The sequence below is a fragment of the Chrysochloris asiatica genome, unplaced genomic scaffold, assembly GCF_000296735.1.
Source record: "Chrysochloris asiatica unplaced genomic scaffold, ChrAsi1.0 scaffold00019, whole genome shotgun sequence".
NCBI classification, from domain to species: Eukaryota; Metazoa; Chordata; class Mammalia; order Afrosoricida; family Chrysochloridae; genus Chrysochloris; species Chrysochloris asiatica.
Window position 1 is genome coordinate 2,064,813 of NW_006408537.1, and position 22,993 is coordinate 2,087,805.

At 36.9% G+C, this 22,993-nt stretch overlaps 1 protein-coding gene across 1 annotated transcript in view; it reads right to left on the minus strand.

Annotated features, from left to right (window-relative positions):
* Window positions 1-22,993, minus strand: part of PKHD1 (polycystic kidney and hepatic disease 1 (autosomal recessive)) — a 722,421-nt gene that overhangs the window by 228,298 nt on the left and 471,130 nt on the right. The window contains 1 exon segment of the mRNA XM_006835767.1: window positions 1,169-1,282. Coding sequence (XP_006835830.1) covers window positions 1,169-1,282 — 114 coding nt within the window.

Genomic DNA, 22,993 nt, shown 5'->3' on the forward strand with positions numbered 1-22,993 from the left:
TATATATATATTTTGTTTGTTTGTTTGTTTTGTTTTGTACATGTGCCTCAATATTTTTGCTTTGTTCATTTGGGAAAAATAATATGTAAAAGTGGGTTAATGCACTGGACTGCAAAGTTGGTTTGAACCACCAAGTCAGCGGTTCAAGCTCACCAGCCACTCCTTGGAAACCCTATACAGGGTTGCTATGGGTCAGAACCGACTCAATGGCACTTAACAACAATAAAACACAGTGGAAGCAGAGTAAATGCTGTTACAGGGAGGGGAGGGTAATCAATGAAATTAAAACATATGATTGGTTGAAAGAAAAAAAAATTATGATAGTTACAGTGGGGGGGGGAGGGCAAATTATTCATGGGCTAAGCATAGACACATGTCAACATGGTGACAGGGAGGCAACATAAAACAAGGAGGAAAAAAGAAGATAGTGGCAGTCACAGGGGAATGTAATATTAAAATGAATAGAGATAAATACTGCTAATTGTTGGTACATGGAAGGAATTGCAATCATCGTAATGAAGCAAAGTATATGATTGGTTGAGTGTAAAACTAATGATCCTCTAGGTAAACCTTCACTCAATTCCCAATAAAAAGTTTTATTTATGTATAAAAACCAAACAAAACAAAACACAATGAGTTATCATCTCACCCAGCATTAATAGCAAATTTTTTTAAAAATTCAACAAATCCTGACAAGGGTGTGGAGACTTGGACCCTCCTACATTGCTGGTGGGACTGTAAAATTGTTCAGCAACTCTGGAAAATGGTATTGTGCTTCATCAGAAAGTTGGAAACAGAAATATTGCATGACGCTACAATCCCTCTAGTCGGTAGAGGAGTAGATACATGCACACCAATATTCATCGCAGCACTATTCACAATAGCAAAAAGATGGAGGCAACCTAAATGCCCATTAATGGAACAGTGGATAAACAAACTTTTATCATACACACAATGGAATTTTACGCACTGTTGAAGAATAATAATGAATCTGTGAAGCACCTCATAACATGAAGAACCTGAAAGACATTATGCTGAGTGAAATTAGTTAACCACAAAATGACAAATTTTGTATGAGCCCACTATTGTAAAAGCTCTCTATCACATACATATGTAACCATACACAAGCACATATACATGTTTATTTCATTTTAGTACATGCTCTTACCAATAGTTCCTGCATCAACGTGAATTTCATTGAAACGGTCACAGAAGACTCCCTCTGAAGCCCGAAGGAGGATCCGAAGCTTGTGTTCTTTCTTTAATGGATTGTCTATAGTACCTGTTTCAAAGAAAAGTATATCATGCAAAGTAATTTGAAACTAAAAGAAACAGAGCTTCAGGAATGCCAGAGTGGATGATATAAGTAGACTTCATGGAGAAGAATCAGTAGTCACAAAGATGAAATAAGTTAAAAAAAAAAAAAAAAAATGAGATGCAGTAAACTTCTCTGAGGGAGATTGAATTCCTGTGCAGTAATATTCACTCTACTTTTTTATTAGAGCAGATTATATTTTCTTGAGCTATCAATATTTAGCCTAGCCACGTTAAGTTGCTTTGGCCAATGGAATTTGTGTAGAAGAAATTGTGTGCTATCAGTTATGATCTAATGCTTTAAGGGGCTTAGCAATTTTCCACTAGACCCCCTTTTCAACGCTATTCTCCATCACAAAAAACATATTCTCTAAATAGTCTATGGTCCTTGAATAAGGAGACATATGAAGCAGACGTCAATAGACCTGGGGCCAAGTCCAACTGAAACTAATATTAGTTGTTAAGTCACTGAAATTTTGAGATTTGTTGCACATCACTCTTATAGCAAAACCTGACTGATATGGCTTGATCCCCAAATTGCTTTATATGCATTATACTTTCTACCTGCAGTTTAGCATTTAATCCTTACAAGAAATCTAAGAAAGTATTATTTTGTATCTTAGTTTTTAATATTCATAAAGAGGTTTAAAGGTTAAAAGAAGTCCAAAATTTTCCAGCTACTTAGAAAGCCTTGGCATACAGACAGTAGGTTGGTAGTTCAGAGGCATATGGGTCTCAATTCTACTCTATCACATTAGGGTCACTATGAGTTGGAATGGACTTGACTATACATAACAACTACAACAATCTCAGTTGGCATATCATATATACCTAGTTAGTTAATGGGCTTATTGTAAGTTTGTGGTCTACTACACACAGTCCAGTCTTCATAGTCATTACTACAGTGGGACTATTGAAAGCAGGAGCTAGAGAGACAGGTAAACCTGCCTAGAGGTATACAGTACGTCAATGAAAGAGCAAGAATTAGAACCCTCAGCCTGTTCATTTCCAGTCAGAAGCTGAATGTACTGAGCATGCCACTACTCTGTGTAGCTAATACCTGTCCTTAACTGAGCCCCTAAAGCATCCTCTCAACCAAAATAAGAATGTGTTAGAGCAGAAAGAAGGAAAGCAAATGTGTGTGGTATAGCTCTTATCTTACTGTTACAAGTCTTTCCAGTAAGCTGTTTTTCAACTGTGATTTCATTTATTTCATGGAGGGTAGTTTACATAGTCTTGAGGGAAAAAAATGGCCTAGCACTAAACAGATAATAGAGAGAAAAAAGTAGGACAATTTTTGCCCTAGAGAAATATATGCAGAGTCTCACAAAAAGAGTTCAGCGTTCCTCTCAAATCAGAGATTAAATCAATTATGCAACCCAAAACTGCAGCACATGTGGAATTTTTGCAAAAAATCTGGGCAAAATTAGTCAGCCTGCCATGATCTTTTGGTATCTGTGATGACCAGAGTTTAGACTCTGGCTTGCAATTTGGGTTAAGAGAAGGATGGAGCATAGGAGCTCAGAAGCAAGAATAGTGCCTTAAGAGAAGGAAACCCATGCTATTTCAACATTGAAATGCATTGCTTCTTGAATATGCAAACGTTGGTGAAGAAAAAGTACAAAATGGTGGGCTCCTCATTTTTTATTCTGAAATATACCCTTCAAAGAATGATGAGGCACTCTCACCAACATGGGCTTTTCCACCTCTGATAGAAGTCTTAGGATAATGTTCTACTTTTCCTCTTTTAGGTTTCTCCAGAATCCAAACAATTGGTTGATTCTGACTCAAAGCAAGTCTATGTGAGCAGAGGAAAACTGCTCCACAGGGTTTCCTAGGCCAGCCTTTCTGACGGGAGCACAACACCGGGTTTCTCTCCAACAAAGCAGCTGGTAGATTTGATCCACCAACTGAGTGCTTGACCTTTGTTCCAAACTGTAGCAAGACACATGATCAACTTGGAGTAATTTAGATACTGAGAAGGAGAAGAAATTATTGTTATTGTGCTTTAAAGACATTCCAGGTGTTTTAATAACATGATTTTATTTAATTCTCACAAAGCTGTGATGGATATTTTTTAGGTTCTTGTGAGGAAACTGAGGCAAAGAGCGGTTAAGGCACATGCCAAAAATTACACAGCTAATAAATGGTGAAGCTGGGGCTCAGATTTAATAAGTACCATCCTAAAGCATAGGGACATGCAGAAATAAGAAAGGGAAGTTGGTATTATTTAGCATAATGGTGGGCAATGGAGGGGAAACAGAATATGATCCAGATGCTAAAAGCACCTGGGGAGATGGAAGAAAATAAGTTCTGGTGTACAAAAGATAACCATTGTAATGATTCAGAGAATATGGTACAAATGGCTTCCATGAACTTCAAAAGGTAAGAAAAGGGGGAAAGGACTTCTTACTTTATTAGCCAAACCTCCTTGATTAAATCAAGTATAAACCTAGGTTAGACTTGCACCAACTTGATAAATATAATTCTTAATACCTTGTAGCTAAGCCAACCCATTCTTTCTATTCCTTCCACTTTCTCCTCTGTGCAGTGAAATTCTCAGTCTTTTATATTCTTTACCTTCATCTTCCTTAACTCCCAATCAACTCATTAGAATTGGCTCCACTGCAATTTACTTCTAAAAGCTTTCTCAGACCTTGAATTAAATACTCTCTTTGGTGCATAAAAATGCCTGTACCCCTTACTGCATAAATCTACTTCAAGGAAATTATCCTAAGGAAATAATACGTAGTATGGGTACAGATTAATGACCAAAGTTGTTCAGTTATTTATTAGTAACAGCAAATGTTTGAAAATACTTTGAAATAGCAAACAATTGGAAACAAATTTGTCCAATTAGAACTCCTTCCTCCTTCTCTGGATGCCACAAAGCACTAAGTGCTGAAATACTAACTGAAGGTTTTCTAGTTCAAACCCACCCAGCAGTGTTTCAGAAAACAGGTCTGGTCTGCACAATATGAAATTGACTCAATGGAAATTATCAACCCCTCCTCTCCAATCTTCTTAACATGCTAAACATATTGGTGGCAGTGGTGTTCAGAGCCATTGAGTTGGTCCTGACCCATAGCAACCCTGTATACGGTTTCCAAGCAGCAGCTGGTGAGCTTGAACTGCCGATCTTGCAGTTCAAACTGACTTTGCAACCCATTGCATTACACTTTGCAAAGCATGCCACATACTGCCTTGCCTCTGCTCTCTCTGCCTGGAACACTTCCATCCCCTTTATGTCCATGGCTAACTCTTACTTAGTTTATAAACGCAGCTGAGATGCCACATCATCTGTAAGTCCTCTTACGGCAGCTAAGCCTGGGTTAGGTAGTCCTCTATGTATTCATGTTGTTGTTGTTGTTGTTAAGTGTCGTTGAGTCGGTTCCGACCCATAGCGACCCTGTATAGGGTTTCCGAGGGTATAAATCTTTACGGGAGTAGAAAGCCTCATCTTTCTCCCTCTGTGCAGCTGGTAGTTTCGAACCGCTGACCTTAAGGTTCGCAGCCCAATTCATAACCACTACGCTACCAGAGCTCCTTCATAGCATACCCTAATTCATGTCATTACTTCTCAAATGTACTCCAAATGGCTATTCTCTGACCGCATGCTTCTTTAGACTGAGAACTGAGAGAAGGGACTATGTGTTGCCAACACTGTCCATTTGAGATTACTGTATTCCAGCAATAGTCAACTAGGTAATTTTAACTAATTCTCATGAAGAAAACAATTATATCTATAAAGGAAAATCACAGTGTAATAATAAGAACAAATTTATCAGTAAGTTTTAACAATTTTAAACACCATTGACTCTTCATCATATGCTATTTCTTTTTAGCCAATGATTCTGTATATTCTTTCTATGCTTTCTTCTAATTCTTTTAATGCTTTCTGCATCATTAAACATTTTTTTTCCCAAAGAATCCATCAGGATTGTATGTTGAGGATTGATTTTTTTCCCTCAGCTTGAGAAAAGCTGAGTGTGTTCTTCCCTTTTGGTTTTCTAACTCCAGATCTTTGAACATTTCATTATAATATTTGACTATGTCTTCTCAAGCTACCTTTTGAAATTTTCTGCTCAGCACTTTTACCTCCTCATTAATCAATGCGAATTTTCTATTTGTCTGAACAGGAAGGAACTCAGAGGTCTATAAGAAATAACTTTCCATCCCTCCTCCCTTCTGTCCCTGATAACCACAAATTAACTTTGTAATCTAAAATAGAGAAAGAGAGATAAAAATAACAACAATAACAATAAAGAAGCAAGTCCAGATTAGAATAAGATATTTATAATACATGTTACCCACAAAAGGTGCATTCCAAAGTAAAAAAAGAGTTTCAAATTCAACAAACCAATTTAAGACCAAAATCCAACCACAAAAACAAAGGGAACGAGAAAAGCTACTTCTTAAACAGGGTATCAAATCTCCAACAACTATTAGGGAACTTCACAAAGTTCATAAAAAAGATTACATTATTTTAAGTTCCATTTCTACACACTGTTTGAAGCCCCATCAATATTAAATTCAATCCCATTAGGAACTCATAAAATACCGACAATAATGAGACTTCTATGAGATGGTTTTACTATACTTAATTGAACTGTATCCTTTTTGGTATTGCATACAAATGCCTATACATGTGTCATATTGCACACACACACACACACAAAAATTTATTAAGTGACTGTTATGCTCCAAAGACACTCAGAAATAAGTATTTTATTGAGCAAAAATAATAATTAACCAAAATCTTAGACTCATCTTTCTAAAATCCTTTTTTTTTTTTTTTCAGGTTCTATTTACCAAATCAAAATCAATTTTTTTTTTTTTTTTTTTTTTAATCTCCAACTGGTTCGTACTTCTGTCTGGGTTAACTTTGACATTCCATAAATATCATGATTGTACATGAAAGAATAGGTTGAGAAATTATCCTCCTAAATCAAGTTTACATATTTTTCTCCTGCTTTTGAAAGTAGGTTATATGATTATGATTTTCAAAGCTAAGCTTTTACTTGGAACAGAACTATTTTTCTCATATCCTACTTATTGCTGTTTTCTTCAGAGCCTCCAAAATGGAAAACAGTGCTGAGCAAATTAAGTTGTGAAAAATATCTTTTCTAAATTATCATAATTTTTCACAAACAACATGCACACTATACATTTTTCTAACTGTATTTTATTATTTCTAGGCATTATATGTATAGACACATTATCTATGTTTCTGTGCTCTATGTAGCAAATGCTGTAGCTTTTAATTGCTAGTGCATATTTGACCCACTTATCCCTAAAACAGAGCCCTGGTGGAATAGTGGGTTTCATGTTGGGCTGCTAACCACAAGGTCAACAGTTCAAATGCACCAGTCACTCCTTGGAATAAAGATGAGACTGTCGGTTCCCATAATGATTTATAGCTTCCAAAATCCTTGGAAACAGTTCTGCTCTGCCATATAGGGTCACTAAGGGTTAGAATTACTCAATGGAAGTAGGTGTGCGTTTTATTCCTAAAACACTCCTCTCTAATATAATTGATTCCATTCAAAAAAGATTGGTAGAAGGGGCATTCACTCCAATGAAATAACACCTGACCTTAAGAATAGCAATCAGGTTCTTTCCATGATAAGGCATTAACTCTCAGAGAATGGTTTATTCAGACTTAAAAGTTTCTAATACCAACGTGGCCTCTCAACTTATCAAGACACAGAATAGTAAAATAAAGTTCAAAATATAGACTGTTCACATTATTGCAAAACAGATATATTTTTTAAATCTCTTAAATTCTGTACATAAGGTTAAGCAGTTTGCTTAATTTATCTAAATTTTCTCCATCTATAATTTTTGTTTGGAAATAATTTTAGACTCATATGTTGCTACCTCCCATCTAGTCAACCCCCAATTCATGGTGACTCCATGCACAGTTAAATAAAATGTTGCCAAGTCCTGTTGTTGTTGTTGTTGTTAAGTGCCGTCGAGTCGGTTCCGACCCATAGCGACCCTGTACAGGGTTTCCGAGGGTGTAAATCCTTACAGGAGTAGAAAGCCTCATCTTTCTCCCGCGGAGCGGCTGGTAGTTTCGAACCGCTGACCTTAAGGTTCGCAGCCCGATTCGTAACCGCTACGCTACCAGAGCTCCTATCCCCATAATCAGTGGTAGACCAGATCATTGTGATCTATGGGGTTTCATTGGCTGATTTTCACAGGTAGATCACCAAACTATGCTTCCTAGTTCATGTTAGTTTAGAAGCTTCACAGAAACCTGTTCAGCATCATAGCAGCTTGTGAGGTGGTGGCTACACATGAGGTACATTAATTGAGAATCGAAACTAGGACTCCCACATGGAAGGCAAGAATTCTACCACTAAACTACTATTGCTCCCTCCAAGACTCACATAGTGTTAGCGTTGTTGTTAGGCGCCATTGAGATGGTTCTGACTCATTGTAACCCTATGCATAAGAGAACTAAACCCTGCCTCTTCTTGTGCAATCCTCATAATCATCACTCTCTTTGAGCCCATTGTTGCTGTTACTGTATCAATCCATCTTGTTGGGGGTCTTCCTCTTTTTTGATGACCTTCCACTTTTCCAAGCCTCATGTCCTTCTCCAAGGATGGATCCTTCCTAACATGTCCAAAGTACCAGAGATGAAGTCTAGTCATCCTTACTTCCAAGGAGCATTTTTTCCAAGACAGATTTGTTTGTTTTTCTGGCAGTCCATGGTACTTTCAATACCCGTCTTCAATACAGGATTCAAATGCATTGATTCTTCCTTATTCATTATTTAACTTTCACATGCATTTGAAGTGATTGAAAATACTATGGATTGTGTCAAGTGCACTTTAGTCCTCAACCTGACAGCTTTACTCTTGAACAATTTAAAGATGTCTTTTGCAGCAGATTTGCTTAATGCAATATGTTCTTAAAGCAGCTGCTCCTCAAAAGCCCTATACAGGGCCATTATGAGTCAGAACCGACTAGATAGCACTTAACAGCAACAACAACAGCAACAACCCTTCAGTTAAAGTGAATAGCATATTAATTTAAACTACGTTACTATTATTTGGGGAGTCCTGGTATGGTACTGCAGGATAAGCACTGGACTGCTAACCACAAGCTCTGGGGTTCAAACCTACCAGCGACTCCTCTAAAACCCTATACAGGGTCTGTATGAGTTAGACCTGACAGAACTTAACAACAACAATTAGTGGAGGTCACTGTGTGGATGAAGATAAGTAAAAATTAATAGCCTTCTGATTTTCCTTTCTTTTCAAGAACTACCAAATATAGATAAATGTTATATATTTTAAAAGATGGAACAGTCAAACTCAGCACAAGTTTTTGGATTCTATACATTTAAATGTAGACCAAATACCTAAAAACACTTCCTTCTTCAAGTCTTTACTTTCAGTTGAATATACTATTAAATAATTGTGTGATGTTAAGAAAAGAACATAGGCTTTGGGGCGAAAAATTTCTGGGTAGGAAAAAAAAAAAAGATGAATGAAAAATTACTTGGAAGAAATTTTACTAGATTTTTTTTTCTACCTTCTGAATAGAGAATTTATCAAGGAATTTTTAGAGTTCCTACAATATGCATATGGCTGAGAGGGATGAAAATGAAGCAGACAAAAATTAAATATGCTTTAAATAAGGTGACAATTTAATTAAAGAAAAAAACATGCAATTAAGAAGCTGGCTGTAAAAAATTGATTAAATATCAAAAAAGTACTTTTGATCAATATTTCCCAGCTGCTGTCTGTGACCAACTCGACAAATGTTCATCACTTTGCACTCACTCCTTTTCCTGATCACCACCCCACCCCCCACCATTCAATCTCCTTCATGCATGTAACACATATTTATTGAATGTTTCCTGTATGTCAGGTCTATGTTACAGAATGGAGAAATACTGCTAAATAAAGCAGATTCAAGGTCTGCCTTCACTGGACATCTAGTCTAGCAGGAAGGACACTCAGTTGATTACTGATAGTTTAAATAGATTATCATTAATACAACTTAGACTGGAAAATATGAAAAAGTGCCTAAAATAGTGTCATACACACAGTGAGTACCATTACTAATATTATCAGCTCAAGTTCTAGAGACCACAGAGGTTTTATAAGGAATATAGCAGATAAAGTCGAGTTTCTGATTTAGAAATGACACCTATGTCAATGGTATTTGAAATGGTTAGTAGAGATCAGAGCTGTCCTGTCATTCAGTCACTCAATTTTTTATGACTCAGCCTAACAGCATTGTGGGAGTTCTGAGAATTATATAGTTGATAATTTTTGTCAGCGGTTGTTTGACTTATACTCACAGTGGATACATAATTTAAGACAGAAAACATCAAGAAATTTAGAGAAGAAACATATGTCAATGAACTGCATAAAAATTCGATAAACTCTTAAGATACACTTTACCATATTCATACAATGCAATGATAGAAGCAGAGATTTTACATAGCATATCAAGGTGTTACTTTGTTACTTAGTACCTTTGAGTTGATTTCAACTCACACCAACCCTGTATAGTGTTTCCAAGGCTATAAATCTTTTCGGGAACAGAAAGTCTGTTAATGAACTGTATAAATATTCCATAAACTCTTCTTAAGATAAACCTTACTGTATCTATACAATATAATGATAGAAGTAGAGATTTATATAGCACATCAAGATGCTATTGTTGTTGTTTTGTACCTTTGAGTTGGTTTCAACTCATAGCAAACTTATATAGTGTTTCCAAGGCTGTAAATCTTTTCAGGAGCAGAAAGTCTCATCTTTCTCTAGAGGACTGACTGGTGCACTTGAAGGGCCAAACTTGTGGTTCCCAGTCCATTAGTTATTCCACAGAGTACTAGTACATTGTATAAAATCTATGTCAAAGGAGAAATCATGGGGCCATCTACAATCAATTTGCAGGATTTTGTGGTTTTTCATTTATTAGGAATAAAGCCCTTTCATGCCCCAATTGTATTAATAGGGAAGTTTAGCGATAACATTTTAATTTTAAAAATATGTAAATATGAATACACAACTAGAGCATCTTTAACCACTTAATGTTAGTTTATCATTTAGCATACAACACATACCACTTTTATAATATATTGTTTTCTATAGGCCAAATTGTAACAATTACAATCATTTAGTTCATGAAAATTATTTTAATAATATAATAAAATGCAGCATTATATATAGGTATAAAGTGTAAATCTGCTTTTTAATGCTCATTTTGCTATTGCTGATAGGTGACTTTCAGTTGGTTCGGATTTACAGCAACCCTACACACATCAGAAACACTGGCCAGTTCTGCACAATTCTCACAATTGTTGTCGTGTTTGAACACACTGTTGCAGCCATTATGTCTGTCAGTCTATCCCTTGGGGGTGTTCCTCTTCTTCATTGGCCCTCTACTTTGTCAAGAATGATATCTTTTTCAGGGGACATTTCCTTCCTAACCACATGCCCAAAGTATGTGAGATGAAGTCTTGCTTCCAAGAAGTATTTTGGCTCTACTTCTTCCCAGACAGACTTGTTGTTTCTTTTGGCAGTCCATGGTACTTTGAATATTCTTTACCAACACCATAATTCAAGTGAACCAATTATTCTACGGTCTTCTTTATTCATTGTCTAGTTTTCACATGCATGTGAGGTAATTGAAAATACCATTGTTTGGGTCAGGTGCACCTTACTCCTCAAAGTGATATCTTTACTCTTTAACACTTCTTTTACAACATATTTGCATAATGCAAAATACATCATTTGATTTCTTCACTGCTGTTTTCATCAGCGTTGATTGCAGATCCAAGCAAAATGGAATCCTGACAACTTCAGTCTTTTCTCTGTTTATCATGATGTTGTTTATTGGTCCAGTTGTGAGGATTTCTATCTTCTTTACATTGAGGTGCATTCCATACAGAAGTCTGTAGTCTGATCTTCATCAGTAAGTACTTCAAATCCTCTTGGCTTCCAACAAGCAAGTCTGTGTCATCGCATATCATAGATTGTTGTTGAGTCTTCCTCCAATCCTGATGCCACCTTCTTCTTCATAAAATGCAGCTTCTCCAATTATTTGCTCAGTATAAAAACTGAATAAATTTTGGGAAATGATAACAACTCTAGAACACACTTTTCCTTATGTTAAATCATTCAGTATCCCCTTGGGTTATTTCAACAACTGCCTTTTAACTCTTATGTACAGTTTCCTCATGAGCACAATTAAATGTTCTGCAATTCTCATTCTTCTCAATGTTACCCATAATTTATTATGACTCACAGAGTCAAATGTCTTTGCATAGTCAATGGAACACAAGTTAACAGCTTTCTGGTATTCTCTGCTTTCAGCCAGTCAATCTAACATCAGCAATATTTCTCGTTCCACATCCTTGTCTAAATTTGGTTTGAATTTCTGGCAGCTACCTTTCAATGTCCTGGTGTGTTGAGTCAGTTCCAACTCATAGTACCCTGTATAGGATTTCTGAGGAGTGGCTGGTGAATCTGAACTGCAAATCTTGCAGCTCAAACCGAACTTGAGGTCACATGCTTATCCTTCAGCACCACACCAGGACTCCATTTAGTCAACACCAAATTCAACACTATATCATGTTTGAACATACAAAGGGGTTTCAAAGAATTCATGGCAAAGAAGGATGAAAAGGTAATGGAATTTTAAATGAAATTTGTATTTGTTATCAAATCATAGTTTCTTGTACAGAATTAATTCAAAGTATATTAAAGTGCATGAATTATGTGTTAGATGAAAAGTCAACATTTGTTTTTGTATATTATGAATGTTATTAAAGAAAGTAACACTAAAATGAAAATTGAAATCAATCCCTCACAGAAACTTATATATTATAGATCTATTTTGTTAAGGTGACTTTGTTTTTATATGTAAAATTTATATACTTATTGCTAAATGTTTAAGAAATTTTACATTAGTTTGGTAGAATTTCATTAGTAAAAAAATAAACAACTTTGGAAACATTGATTTCGAAACTATTAAAGCTGACTGCTATAAATGTGTTTAGTAGAGACTAACTGAAGGTGAATAGGACAGAAGAAACATTTTATTCTTAGTATTTTGTCTACAAATGTATATATATTTGAAAATGTGATATTTCACTATCAAAGAACTAATACCCATCAGAAAATAAACAGCTCCTTCCATGCTAACTTAATTTTGAAATAAGCATTATTTAACTGAGGGCTGGCAGGCTTATTAGGAACACTGATCCGTAAAATGGAATTTAGTGTTTCCTAGACTCGTTTTAACTACAAGGTTGGAGGTTCAAGCTCAACAGTTGCTCTGTGGAAACCCTATACAGGGTTGCTATGGGTCAGAATCGACTCGAAGCACATACCAACAACAAAGACCTGAAAATGGATAATGCTCTTAAGCTTTTGCTTTTATTGTTGTTGTTGTTAAGTGCCGTCGAGTCGGTTCCGACCCATAGTGACCCTGTACAGGGTTTCCGAGGGTGTAAATCTTTACGGGAGTAGAAAGCCTCATCTTTCTCCCGCGGAGCGGCTGGTAGTTTCGAACTGCTGACCTTAAGGTTCGCAGCCCGATTCGTAACCACTACGGTTATAGTCAATAAATATTGCATGTCAAACTCACAACCCTTTGAAGTTATCTTTTTATATTGTCAAAACTAGTTTGACTAGAAGAGTGTCTGTGAAAATACAAACTAATTTGTTAACTGATGATCCATGTTGGCTAATTTGCAAGCCTTCATCTATTCTGTAATTATCTATGGAGTCGTGCTGTAGGATAAGTGCAGGACCACAAGGTCAGTTTGAATCACAAGGTTCAAACTCACCAGCCACTCCTCAGAAAACAGAGTCCCTATGAGTCAGAACTGACTGGATGGCACTTAACAACAACCAATGTACACCGGAATTGTTGTTACGTGCTGTGGAGTCGATTCCAAGACTCATTTTATGGGAGCAGAAAGCCTCATCTTTCTCCTGAGGAACAGCTAGTAGTTTCAAACTGCTGACCCTGAGGTTAGCAGCCCGATACACAGCTACAAATTTTGACTTTTTGTATTATTTTTCAATCATAGTTAAACTCAGAATAAGATATCTTAGAATACATTTATTCTATTTAATATATATTTCTAAACAAGCATCACCACACAAGATTCGTTCTGGCTGCTCGATGAGACAGACTGCTTGGTTCTGTGGCTTTAGGCTGGAGGATGTGTTTTAATCTACACTTTTGCCTGGTTTACCTCTTTCTTATTACTTAATCATCCAATGAACCTTACAGAACTGTCAGTTTGGAAGGCAATAAACTGTGTATGGATTTTTCTTCTTCTTTAGGATTGAAAAAGTCCCAATCATGAAAGCAATGAAAAAAACTTCCATACAACTAGTACTTCATTTCCTGACAATCAAAGTCATGTGCTAATGATAACCTTAGGCTCTCAGCTACCAACGTGAGACAGGGCTGACAAATAACCATCACTGGTTCTGCAAAACAATAAGTGACAAGTTTTAAGGATTAAAAAACCCAACTTCTTAGCATAATTACTGAGCAACTAGGCATTGTACCACATGACTTGGTTGCGGCTTGCTAAACAATAAACCATGAGTCTCCAGGGCTACCGATATGTGGAGCATGTCATTGTTTACTTTAGGAAATAAGATTATGTTCAGTTTTAAAGAAACAAATTTATTGTTACTGCTTGTCCCTCTGAAAGTTTCTTACAAATCATGACAAGAAAATTTCCTATTTTCAATTTCAAATGCATAAGATTAAAGCATAGCCTCCACTGAGTTGAACAATTGGGTCAATAACATGTTGATATTATCAATAGCTAAGATAACAAGAGCACACAATGAAGTATCAAACTGATGTCTTATCAAACAGGAGACATTGATAAAAGGAATGAGCTCAAACCGCTATTCCTGGGTAAAGAAACAAAAAATTTGAATTAATAAGCCTTTTTTTTTTTTGCATTTAAAAATCAATTTTACTGTCATAAGAGTACTGCTGCACAGGAACTTTTTAAAGTGTTGAAGAGCAGAGATGTCAGCTTGAGAACTAAGGTGCGCCTGACCCAAGCCATGGTATTTTCAATAACCTCATATGGATGCGAAAGCTGGACAGTGAATAAGGAAGATCGTAGAAGAATTGATGCCTTTGAATTGTGCTGTTGGAGGAGAATACTAAAAGTGCCATGGACTGCCAAAAGAACCAATAGATCTGTTTTGGAAGAAGTGCAGCCAGAGTGCTCCTTGGAGGCCAAGATGGCTAAGCTTCATCTCTCATACTTTGGACATATTGTCAGGAGGGAATAGTGGCTGGAAAAGGATGTCATGCTGGGTAAGATGGAGGGTGAGCGAAAAAGAGGAAGACCCACAACGATATGGATCAGCCAGGTGGCATCATTGATGGCGTCAAGAGTGGCAGCGGTAGTGAGGTTGGCCCAGGATCGGACATTGTTTTGTTCTGCTGTGCATGGGGTCACTATGAGTTCGTTCTGCCTCGACGGCACCTAACAACAACAAGAGTACTGGTGTAATACTGTAGGATAAGCACTGGACTACTAACTAAAAGTTCAGCAGTTAAAATTCAACCTCTCCAAAAAACCTGATACAGAGTCACTATGAGTCAGAACTAGCTCGACAGCACTTAAAAACATGATATTTAAAAAAAAAAATTTGAATTTGTACAAGAGCACCAACTTTTCAAATGTGTCTATACATTTTTTTGTTGTTGTTCCTTTCAAAAGAAAAGAAATATTTTGTTCCTTCCTAACAGATGTATATATTTATGTATAGGAAGGCTGTACTTACAAGAAAGAGCTGAACGAGAGACCTCAATATGCCCATTCATATATACATACACAAATTAGTCATACTAACATTATTAGAAGACTACTATGCACTGTGTGCTTTACTGACTATGCAAAGGCTTTTGATTGTGTGGATCATGAGAAGCTATGGACAACATTGTGAAGTATGAATATTCCGGAACACTTAATTGTGCTCATGAGGAATCTGTACCTGGACCAAGAGGCAGTTGTTCAAACAGAATATGGGAACACTGAATGCTTTAAAATTAGGAAAGGTGTGCAACAGGGTTGTATTCTTTCACCATACTTATTCAACATGTATGCTAAGCAAATAGTCTGAGAAGCTGGCTTAAAAGAAGAAAAACATGGCGTCAGGATTGGAAGAAGACTCATTAACAACCTGCAATATGCAGATGATATGACCTTGCTTGCTAAAAGTGAAGAAGACTTTAAATATTTACTGATGAAGATCAAAGAGCACAGCCTTCTCTATGGATTGCATCTCAATGTAAAGAAAACAAAAATCCTCACCACTGGACCAATAAACAACATTCTTATCAAGGGAGAAAAGATTGAAGTTGTCAAAGACTTCATTCTTCTTGGATCAACTATCAACACTCATGGAAGCAGCATTCAAGAAATCAAACAATGTATTGCATTAAGCAAATCTGCTGTACATGACATTTTTCAAGTGCTGAAGAGCAAAAATCTCAGCTTGAAGACTAAGGTGCGTCTGACCCATACCATGGCATTTTCAATAACCTCATATGCATGCAAAAGCCAGACAATGAATAAGGAAGACCGTAGAAGAATTGATGCTTTTGAGTTATGGTGCTGGAGGAGAATATTGAAAGTGCCATGGGCTGCCAAAAGAATCAACAGATCTGTGTTGGAAGAAGTACAGCCAGCATGTTCTTTTAAAGCCAGGATGGTGAGACTTCATCTCTCAGACTTTGAACATGTTGTCAGGAGGGACTAAGCCCAATATTCTTGGTAAAGCCAAAGAAAAAGAGGAAGACCCCCAACAAGATGAGTGGCACAGTGACAGCAGAAATGGGCTTAAGAGTAACACTTGTGAAAAGGACACAGGACCGGGCTGTGTTTCATTCTGTTATTCATTGTGTCACTAAAGTCAGAACTGACTGAATGGCACCCAGCAACAACCAAACAACATTCATCAGGTCTTGTCTCCTGTGGAGTAGCCGGTGTTTTCAAACCACTGACCATTTTTTCATTAAGACCATTGTAACACCAGAGCTCCTAACTCATGTCTACTACTTACTATACGGCAGCTATAATGTCTACCTTTCTACCTTATACATTTCAGTCTGATGACTTCTGCACTAGCTCTTCCTTCTTTCTGAAACCCTCTTGTCTAAATTTTTGTAGAGCTAGCTTCTAGTCTCTATGGTCTGAGCTCACTATGCCTTTTGGAAACATTTCTACTATCTAATGAATGGGTGCCAACACCCAACTTGAACCTCTCTTCAGCTCATACACTTAACTTAGATTCCTTCAGAACAAGACTTGCTATCTAAACATATCCTCTCTAATTATTTTACTCTTTCTTTGTCCCTGAAAAAATAATGCAAGGTCGGTGAGAGCAAGGATCTCTGAACACTAAAGTTCCAGTAATACTGTCTGGCACTGAGCTGGCATTCAGTGAAAGACAAACAGAAAAAAAGAAAGAAGGGAAGGAGAGGAAGGAGGGGAAATAAATCTACAAATAAAACAATGGAAAACTATCATGTCAGAGAAACCATTGTTTCCTCAGTATGTACTTACTGTTCTAGTCTACAAACTAAAAAGGTACTGTTCTTGAAAGCAATTCTACAAAGGGTCAAAGTCGATGATAATATTACTTCTAATATTGACAACTGCTCATTTTAAAACACAAGACTTCAAAGATACTGAAAACTGTACTGAAGCAACAACAACAAATAAGTTGTTGCTACTGATGCTATTTCTTGTTGTTGTTGTTAAGTACCGTCAAATCGATTCTGACCCGTAGCGACCCTGTATAGGGTTCCCAAGGAGCAGCTGGTGAGTTTGAACCGCCGACCTTGCAGTTCAAGTGTTGTTGCTAAGTGCCATCAGATCGGTTCTGACTCTTAGTGACTTTCGATAGGATTTTTGAGGACTGACTTCTTGTTGTTGTTAAGTGCTGTTGAGTCGATTTCAACTCATAGCATTCCTGTACAGGGTTCTGAGGAGTGGCTGGTGAATTTGAACTGCCTACCTTTTAGTTCAAACCGACCTTGCAGTTATTTAATCTTGCAGTGCCATACAAGGACTCCTTTCAGGAATGACTAGTGGGTTTGAATTGTCAACCTTGCAACTAGCAGTCCGGTGCTTACTCTATAGTGCCACACCAGGACTCCTAGAAAAATAATAGTAAGGTTTATTAAAAACTACCTCCCCATGAGGGAATAAGTGTTGCATTTTTTATTTGTATCACATATAAAGAAATATTTTGTGCTAAAATAATATGAAAGCATCTGAAAAAAGAAAAACTGAAATAAGATGGCCAATTTCCTGTGTGCTCTTTCTTTGGTATCTCTGCTCTATCTAATACTGCTTGATCAATTCCTCTTTCTTGAAAATACAAAGATCTGTCCCAAGGTGTGTGTGTGTGTGTGTGTGTTTAAATTAAATCTCATTAAATCTCTATCTATAGATGTTTCTTTCAATTATTCTCCTTGAGCTCACTCTTAAAAGATGGTAATTCTCAAAATTTTCACTGTAGTCATTTTTCGTATATATCACAAACTCACTTTGGGCAACTTCATTCATATCCTTGATTTCACATTTGAGCTAAGGACCTCTAAATTTATATATTTAGCACAGACCTTTCTCCTGGACTCCTTTTTCATAAATCCATAAGGAAGTTCTGGTGTGGCACTGTCAGATAAGCACTAGACTGCTAACCACATGGTTGGCAGTTCAAACCTACAAGCCTCGTCTCAGAAATCCTATACAGGATTATTGTGAGTCAAAACCTACTTGATGGCAATTAACAACAATGACCAGATATTACTACTTACATATTTCATTGAAATCTAAGCTTAAGATATGAGTCTATATATGTAACACACCATTGTATAGAACTTACTTTGTGCCAGGCACTGCTCAAGCACTATAACAAATATTAACTCATCTTATTTTCACAAAACTCTAAGTAACTTAAGTATAGTTATTATTCTCACGTTAGCAACAAGGAATCTGAGACAGAGTTAGTTTATGTGACTTGCCCAAAGACACCCAACTATTAAGTGGTGAAAATGGAATCCAGTCTTTGTACTCCCATTGACCCAGATTTCCCAACAAAACACCTAGGATGTAACCCAAACAATTCCTCACTTTACTTTAAAATGGACACTAAAGCGTATTGATTTTTATCTCCTAGACAGTCCTCTAATTCATTCTTTCCTAACTCTAGTACTTCAGTGTAATCCTTTACACTTTCTTTTCTAAAACAACTCAATAGCTTTCTGTCTTTTTATTGTGCCTTCATGTCTTACTCCTTTGAGTCCATCCCTATACTGCCAAGAGTGATATGTTGAAAACCAAATTTAGTCATGTTTCTTCCAGTTTAACACTACCCATTGCCTTCATGAAGAAATAAAAATTCCTTTGTATTGTAGGTATATAAGATTAAGCTGCTTCATTTGCCACCCACCATTCGAAATGAACCTTAAGATCCAGACATACCCGCTCCCTACAATTTACTAAAGGTAGGTCAGCAGTTCAAATCTACCAGATCCTATTCAGGAGAAAGATGAGGCTTTCCACTCCCATGAAGATTTACAGCCTAGGAAACCCTATCCAGGAACCAACTGGTTAGGAACAAATGCGAGAGTACACAACCACCAACCAACCATGATCCACAGATATATGACTTTTGAAATCTTATCCTTATCCTAAGGTTGGAAGAGGTAAAACTTCCAATTACATGTTTACTTGTTTTTCTCCATGATTTTATAGGGACACTCTTTGAAAGCTGGAACACATTACTTCTTTTTCTGTTTATCCAACATTTCTCATGGGCACTTGGCACACGATAGACACTGAGTAAATACATCATGAATGAATGAATGGCACACAAATGAAATGTTTTAAGATAATCTCAAGTGTTTTATCAGAGTAATGAGACAACCACTAAACAAAGAATGAAATTGAGTTTGGCATTTGTGATGCAGCTGTAGCCCTCTAGCCAGAGCTTTGATCGTGAGCTTCCTTTTAATTCCAGTATTCTACGATTCTACTCTACTTAAAGTCAGTTGACACCTTTGCCAACACCAGTTGCCTTAAAAGCAGAATTACCAAGAAATGTAATTCTCCAATGTTGGGACTTGAATCAAATGGCATCAAATATACTTTGGCAGCTTCCTGTGCCAATGTCCACATCTATTAAGTTTATTTACTAACTAGTCTCATTATCTATTTCATGTTGGAATTTCTTTAGGGTGTGGTAGAATTAGACAGATGGGTTGAAAGTGTTCCTTCAGGCACAACACACATAGAATTGGGCAGATGGGTTCCAATAAGCAACCTCTAGGCCTTGAAAACATGGACAAAACAGGAAGGAAAAGAATACACCATTGTGTAGTAATGGGCAGAAATAGATAAATTTAAAACTAAGAGTAAAACCAAAAAGTAGTATAGTATCACTTCCCCCCAAAGGTACAGATTTTCAGGAAGCAAGTTTTATAGTATAGTAATAAATGACCTCAGAAAATGAAAATAACCAAAAAGCAAAAGATGTACATTAGCAAAATAGAGAAGCATTGCTACCATTCATTGTAACCCTATGAAAAATGGAGCTACATACTCACAATCCTCACTATATTTAAGCCCATTATTCTAGTCACTGTGTCAGCCCATCTCATTGGTGATTTTCCTCTTTTTTGCTGAATCTCTACCTTCTGAAGCACTTCTCCAGATATTGGTCCTCCTGATTATGAATCCAAATGAGACCAAGTCCTGCCATCCTCACGTTGAATGAACACTTCAGTTATGCTTCTTCCAAGACAGATTTGTTGTTCTAGCAGTAAATCTATAGTATATTTTATATTCTTTCTCAACACCATAATTTAAAGACATCAATTCTAATTCTTATTCATTGTCCAGCTTTTGCATATGTCTGAGGCAATTGAAAATATTATGACTTGGGTCAGGTACACCTTAGTCCTCAAAGTGACATCTTTGCTTCTGAACACTTTAAAGAGCTCTTTTGTAAGAGATTTACCCCAAACAATAAGCCATTTGATTTCTTGATGGCTGCTTCTAGGAGTCTTCATTTGGAGTCCAAATAAAATGAAATCTTTGACAACTTCAATATTTTTTCAAATTATCATGATGTTGTTTATTGAGGACTTTTGTTTACTTTATGTTGAGTTCTATTCCATACTAGAGTTCTGATGTAGGATAAGCACCTGACTACAAGATCAGTTTGAACCACAAGCTTGGCAGTTTGAACTCTCTAGCTACTCCACAGAAACCCTATAAATGGTCAATATGAGTCTGAACCAACTTGATGGCATTTAACAACAACAATTCATACTAAGATCTACTGGTTGGCTGTATAGGATAAATACTGGACTGCTAACTACAAGGTCGGCAGTTCAAACCCACCAGCCACTCCTCAGAAACTCTATACAGAGTAGCTATGAGTCAGGACCAACTTGATGGCACTTAATAACAACACCCATACTGAAGATTGTATTCTTTGATCTTCATAAATAAGTACTTCAGTCCTCTTCACTTTTAGCAAGCTCACTAACAATTTGTCTTTCACAGGTTGTTAGTGAGTCTTCCTCCAATCGTGATGCTGTACTCTTCTTCATATAGACCAATTTCTTATATTATTTGCTCAGCATACATATTGAATAAATATGGAGAAAACATACAATCCTAATGACACCTGTCCTAATTCAGTCACACTCTATCCCCTTATCTGTTTGAAAGACTGCCTCTTGGTCTATGTACAGGTTCCACATGAGCATAATTAAGTGTTCTGGAATTCCCACTCTTTGCAATGTTATTCATAATTGTTTGTGATCCACAAAGTCAAATGCCTCTGCATAATCAATAAAACAGAGTTGGACATCTCTCTAGTATTTTCTACCTTCAGTTAAGATCCATCTGGCATCAGTTCTCTTCTGAATTCATCTTGATTTTCTGGCAGTTCCCTCTTAATGTAATGCTGCAATTGTTTTTTTTTTTTAATTATCTTAAGTAAATTTTTACTTTCATGTTTTATTAATGATTGCTGTTGCTGTTAAGTGCTGCTGAGTTGGTTCTGACTCATAGCAACCTTATGTAAGGTTTTCAGGAGTCCTGGTGTGGTGCTCTGTGTTAATATGCTGGACTAAAAGGTCGGTTTGAACTGCAAGGTCAGCAGTTCAAACTCACCATCCTCTCCTTCAAAACCCAATACAGGGAAGCTATGAGATGGAACCAACTCGACGGCATCTAACAACAGCAGCAACATAGGGTTTCCAAGGAGGTATTGGTGGTTTGAACCACCAAACTTGTGGCTCAAAAAGGACCTTACAGTTCAGCACATTATCCTGCAGTGCCACAGTACAACTCTATATTGATTATACAATTTGATCATTTCTGCATTCTCTTTGGGAATGGGCACAAATGTGAATCTCTTCCAGTCAATTAGCCAGGTCTTCCAAATATCTTGTTATAGATAAGTGGATGTTTTCAATATTGAATCCATTTCTTGAACCATCTCAATTAGTATTCCATCAATTCCTGGAGCCATCAGTTTTGCCAGTGTCTTCAGTACAACTTGGACAGTGCTTACTACTGTCAACAGAGATTTAAAAATCTCTAATAAAAGACAGGCATTGGTTTCGGTTAATATTTCTGTCATGTAATTGCAGGAAGATCCTACAGAATGCTAAATAAATGGGGAAATGATAATAATTTGGAAAGAGAGTATCTGTACTAAAAAAGATTTCACTAGTGTAGATGGATAGATTAAAATAGTAAAATCAGGAGATAAATATAAAGTATGATATTGATGTTATTATTGTTAAGTGCCATCAAGTTGGTTCTAACTCACAACGACCTGTATAGGGTTTCCAAGGTGCCGCTGGTAGATTTGAACCATTGAACTTGTGTTTCAAACTGACCTTGAAATCGATTGCTTATCGTTGATATTGTTGTTGTTGTTGTTCAGTGCCGCCAAGTCATTTCTGACCCATAGCGACCCTGTATAGGGTTTCTGAGGAGCAGTTGGTGAGATTGAACTGCCAACCTTGCAGTTTAAATGGATTTACAGTCTGGCAAATTAACACACAGCACCACACCAGGACTCTAATACTCCTTGATGTTGTTGTTAAGTGCCATCGAGTTGGTTCCGACCCATAGCGACCCTGAACAGGGTTTCCGAGACTGTATATCTTTACAGGAGCAGAAAGCCTCATCTTTCTCCCACAGAGCAGTTGGTAGTTCGAATACTGACTTTGTGGTTCGCAGCCCGATTCTTAACCACTATGCTACCAGAGCTCCTTAATACTCCTTGATAGAGGTGGCAAAACTATTAAAACTTAAACATTACCAAATACTTTGAAGAAATAAGATGCTGGATCTAGGGGTTCAGGAGCATAGTCTTGGGGGTTATCATGCTCAGTTCACAAAATCAATGTTCTACATCCCACTTTGGTGAGTAGTGACTGGGATCTTAGAAGCTCATGGTTGACCATCTAAGATACAACTATTGGTCTCTCCCTTATTTGGAGGAAATAAGAGGGATGACAATTGAAATTGTTTCGAAACAATTAGGATAATGAACTAACGGACCACAGCAACATCAGCCTCCACAATCCTAACAGAAAGACTAGATGGTGCCTGACT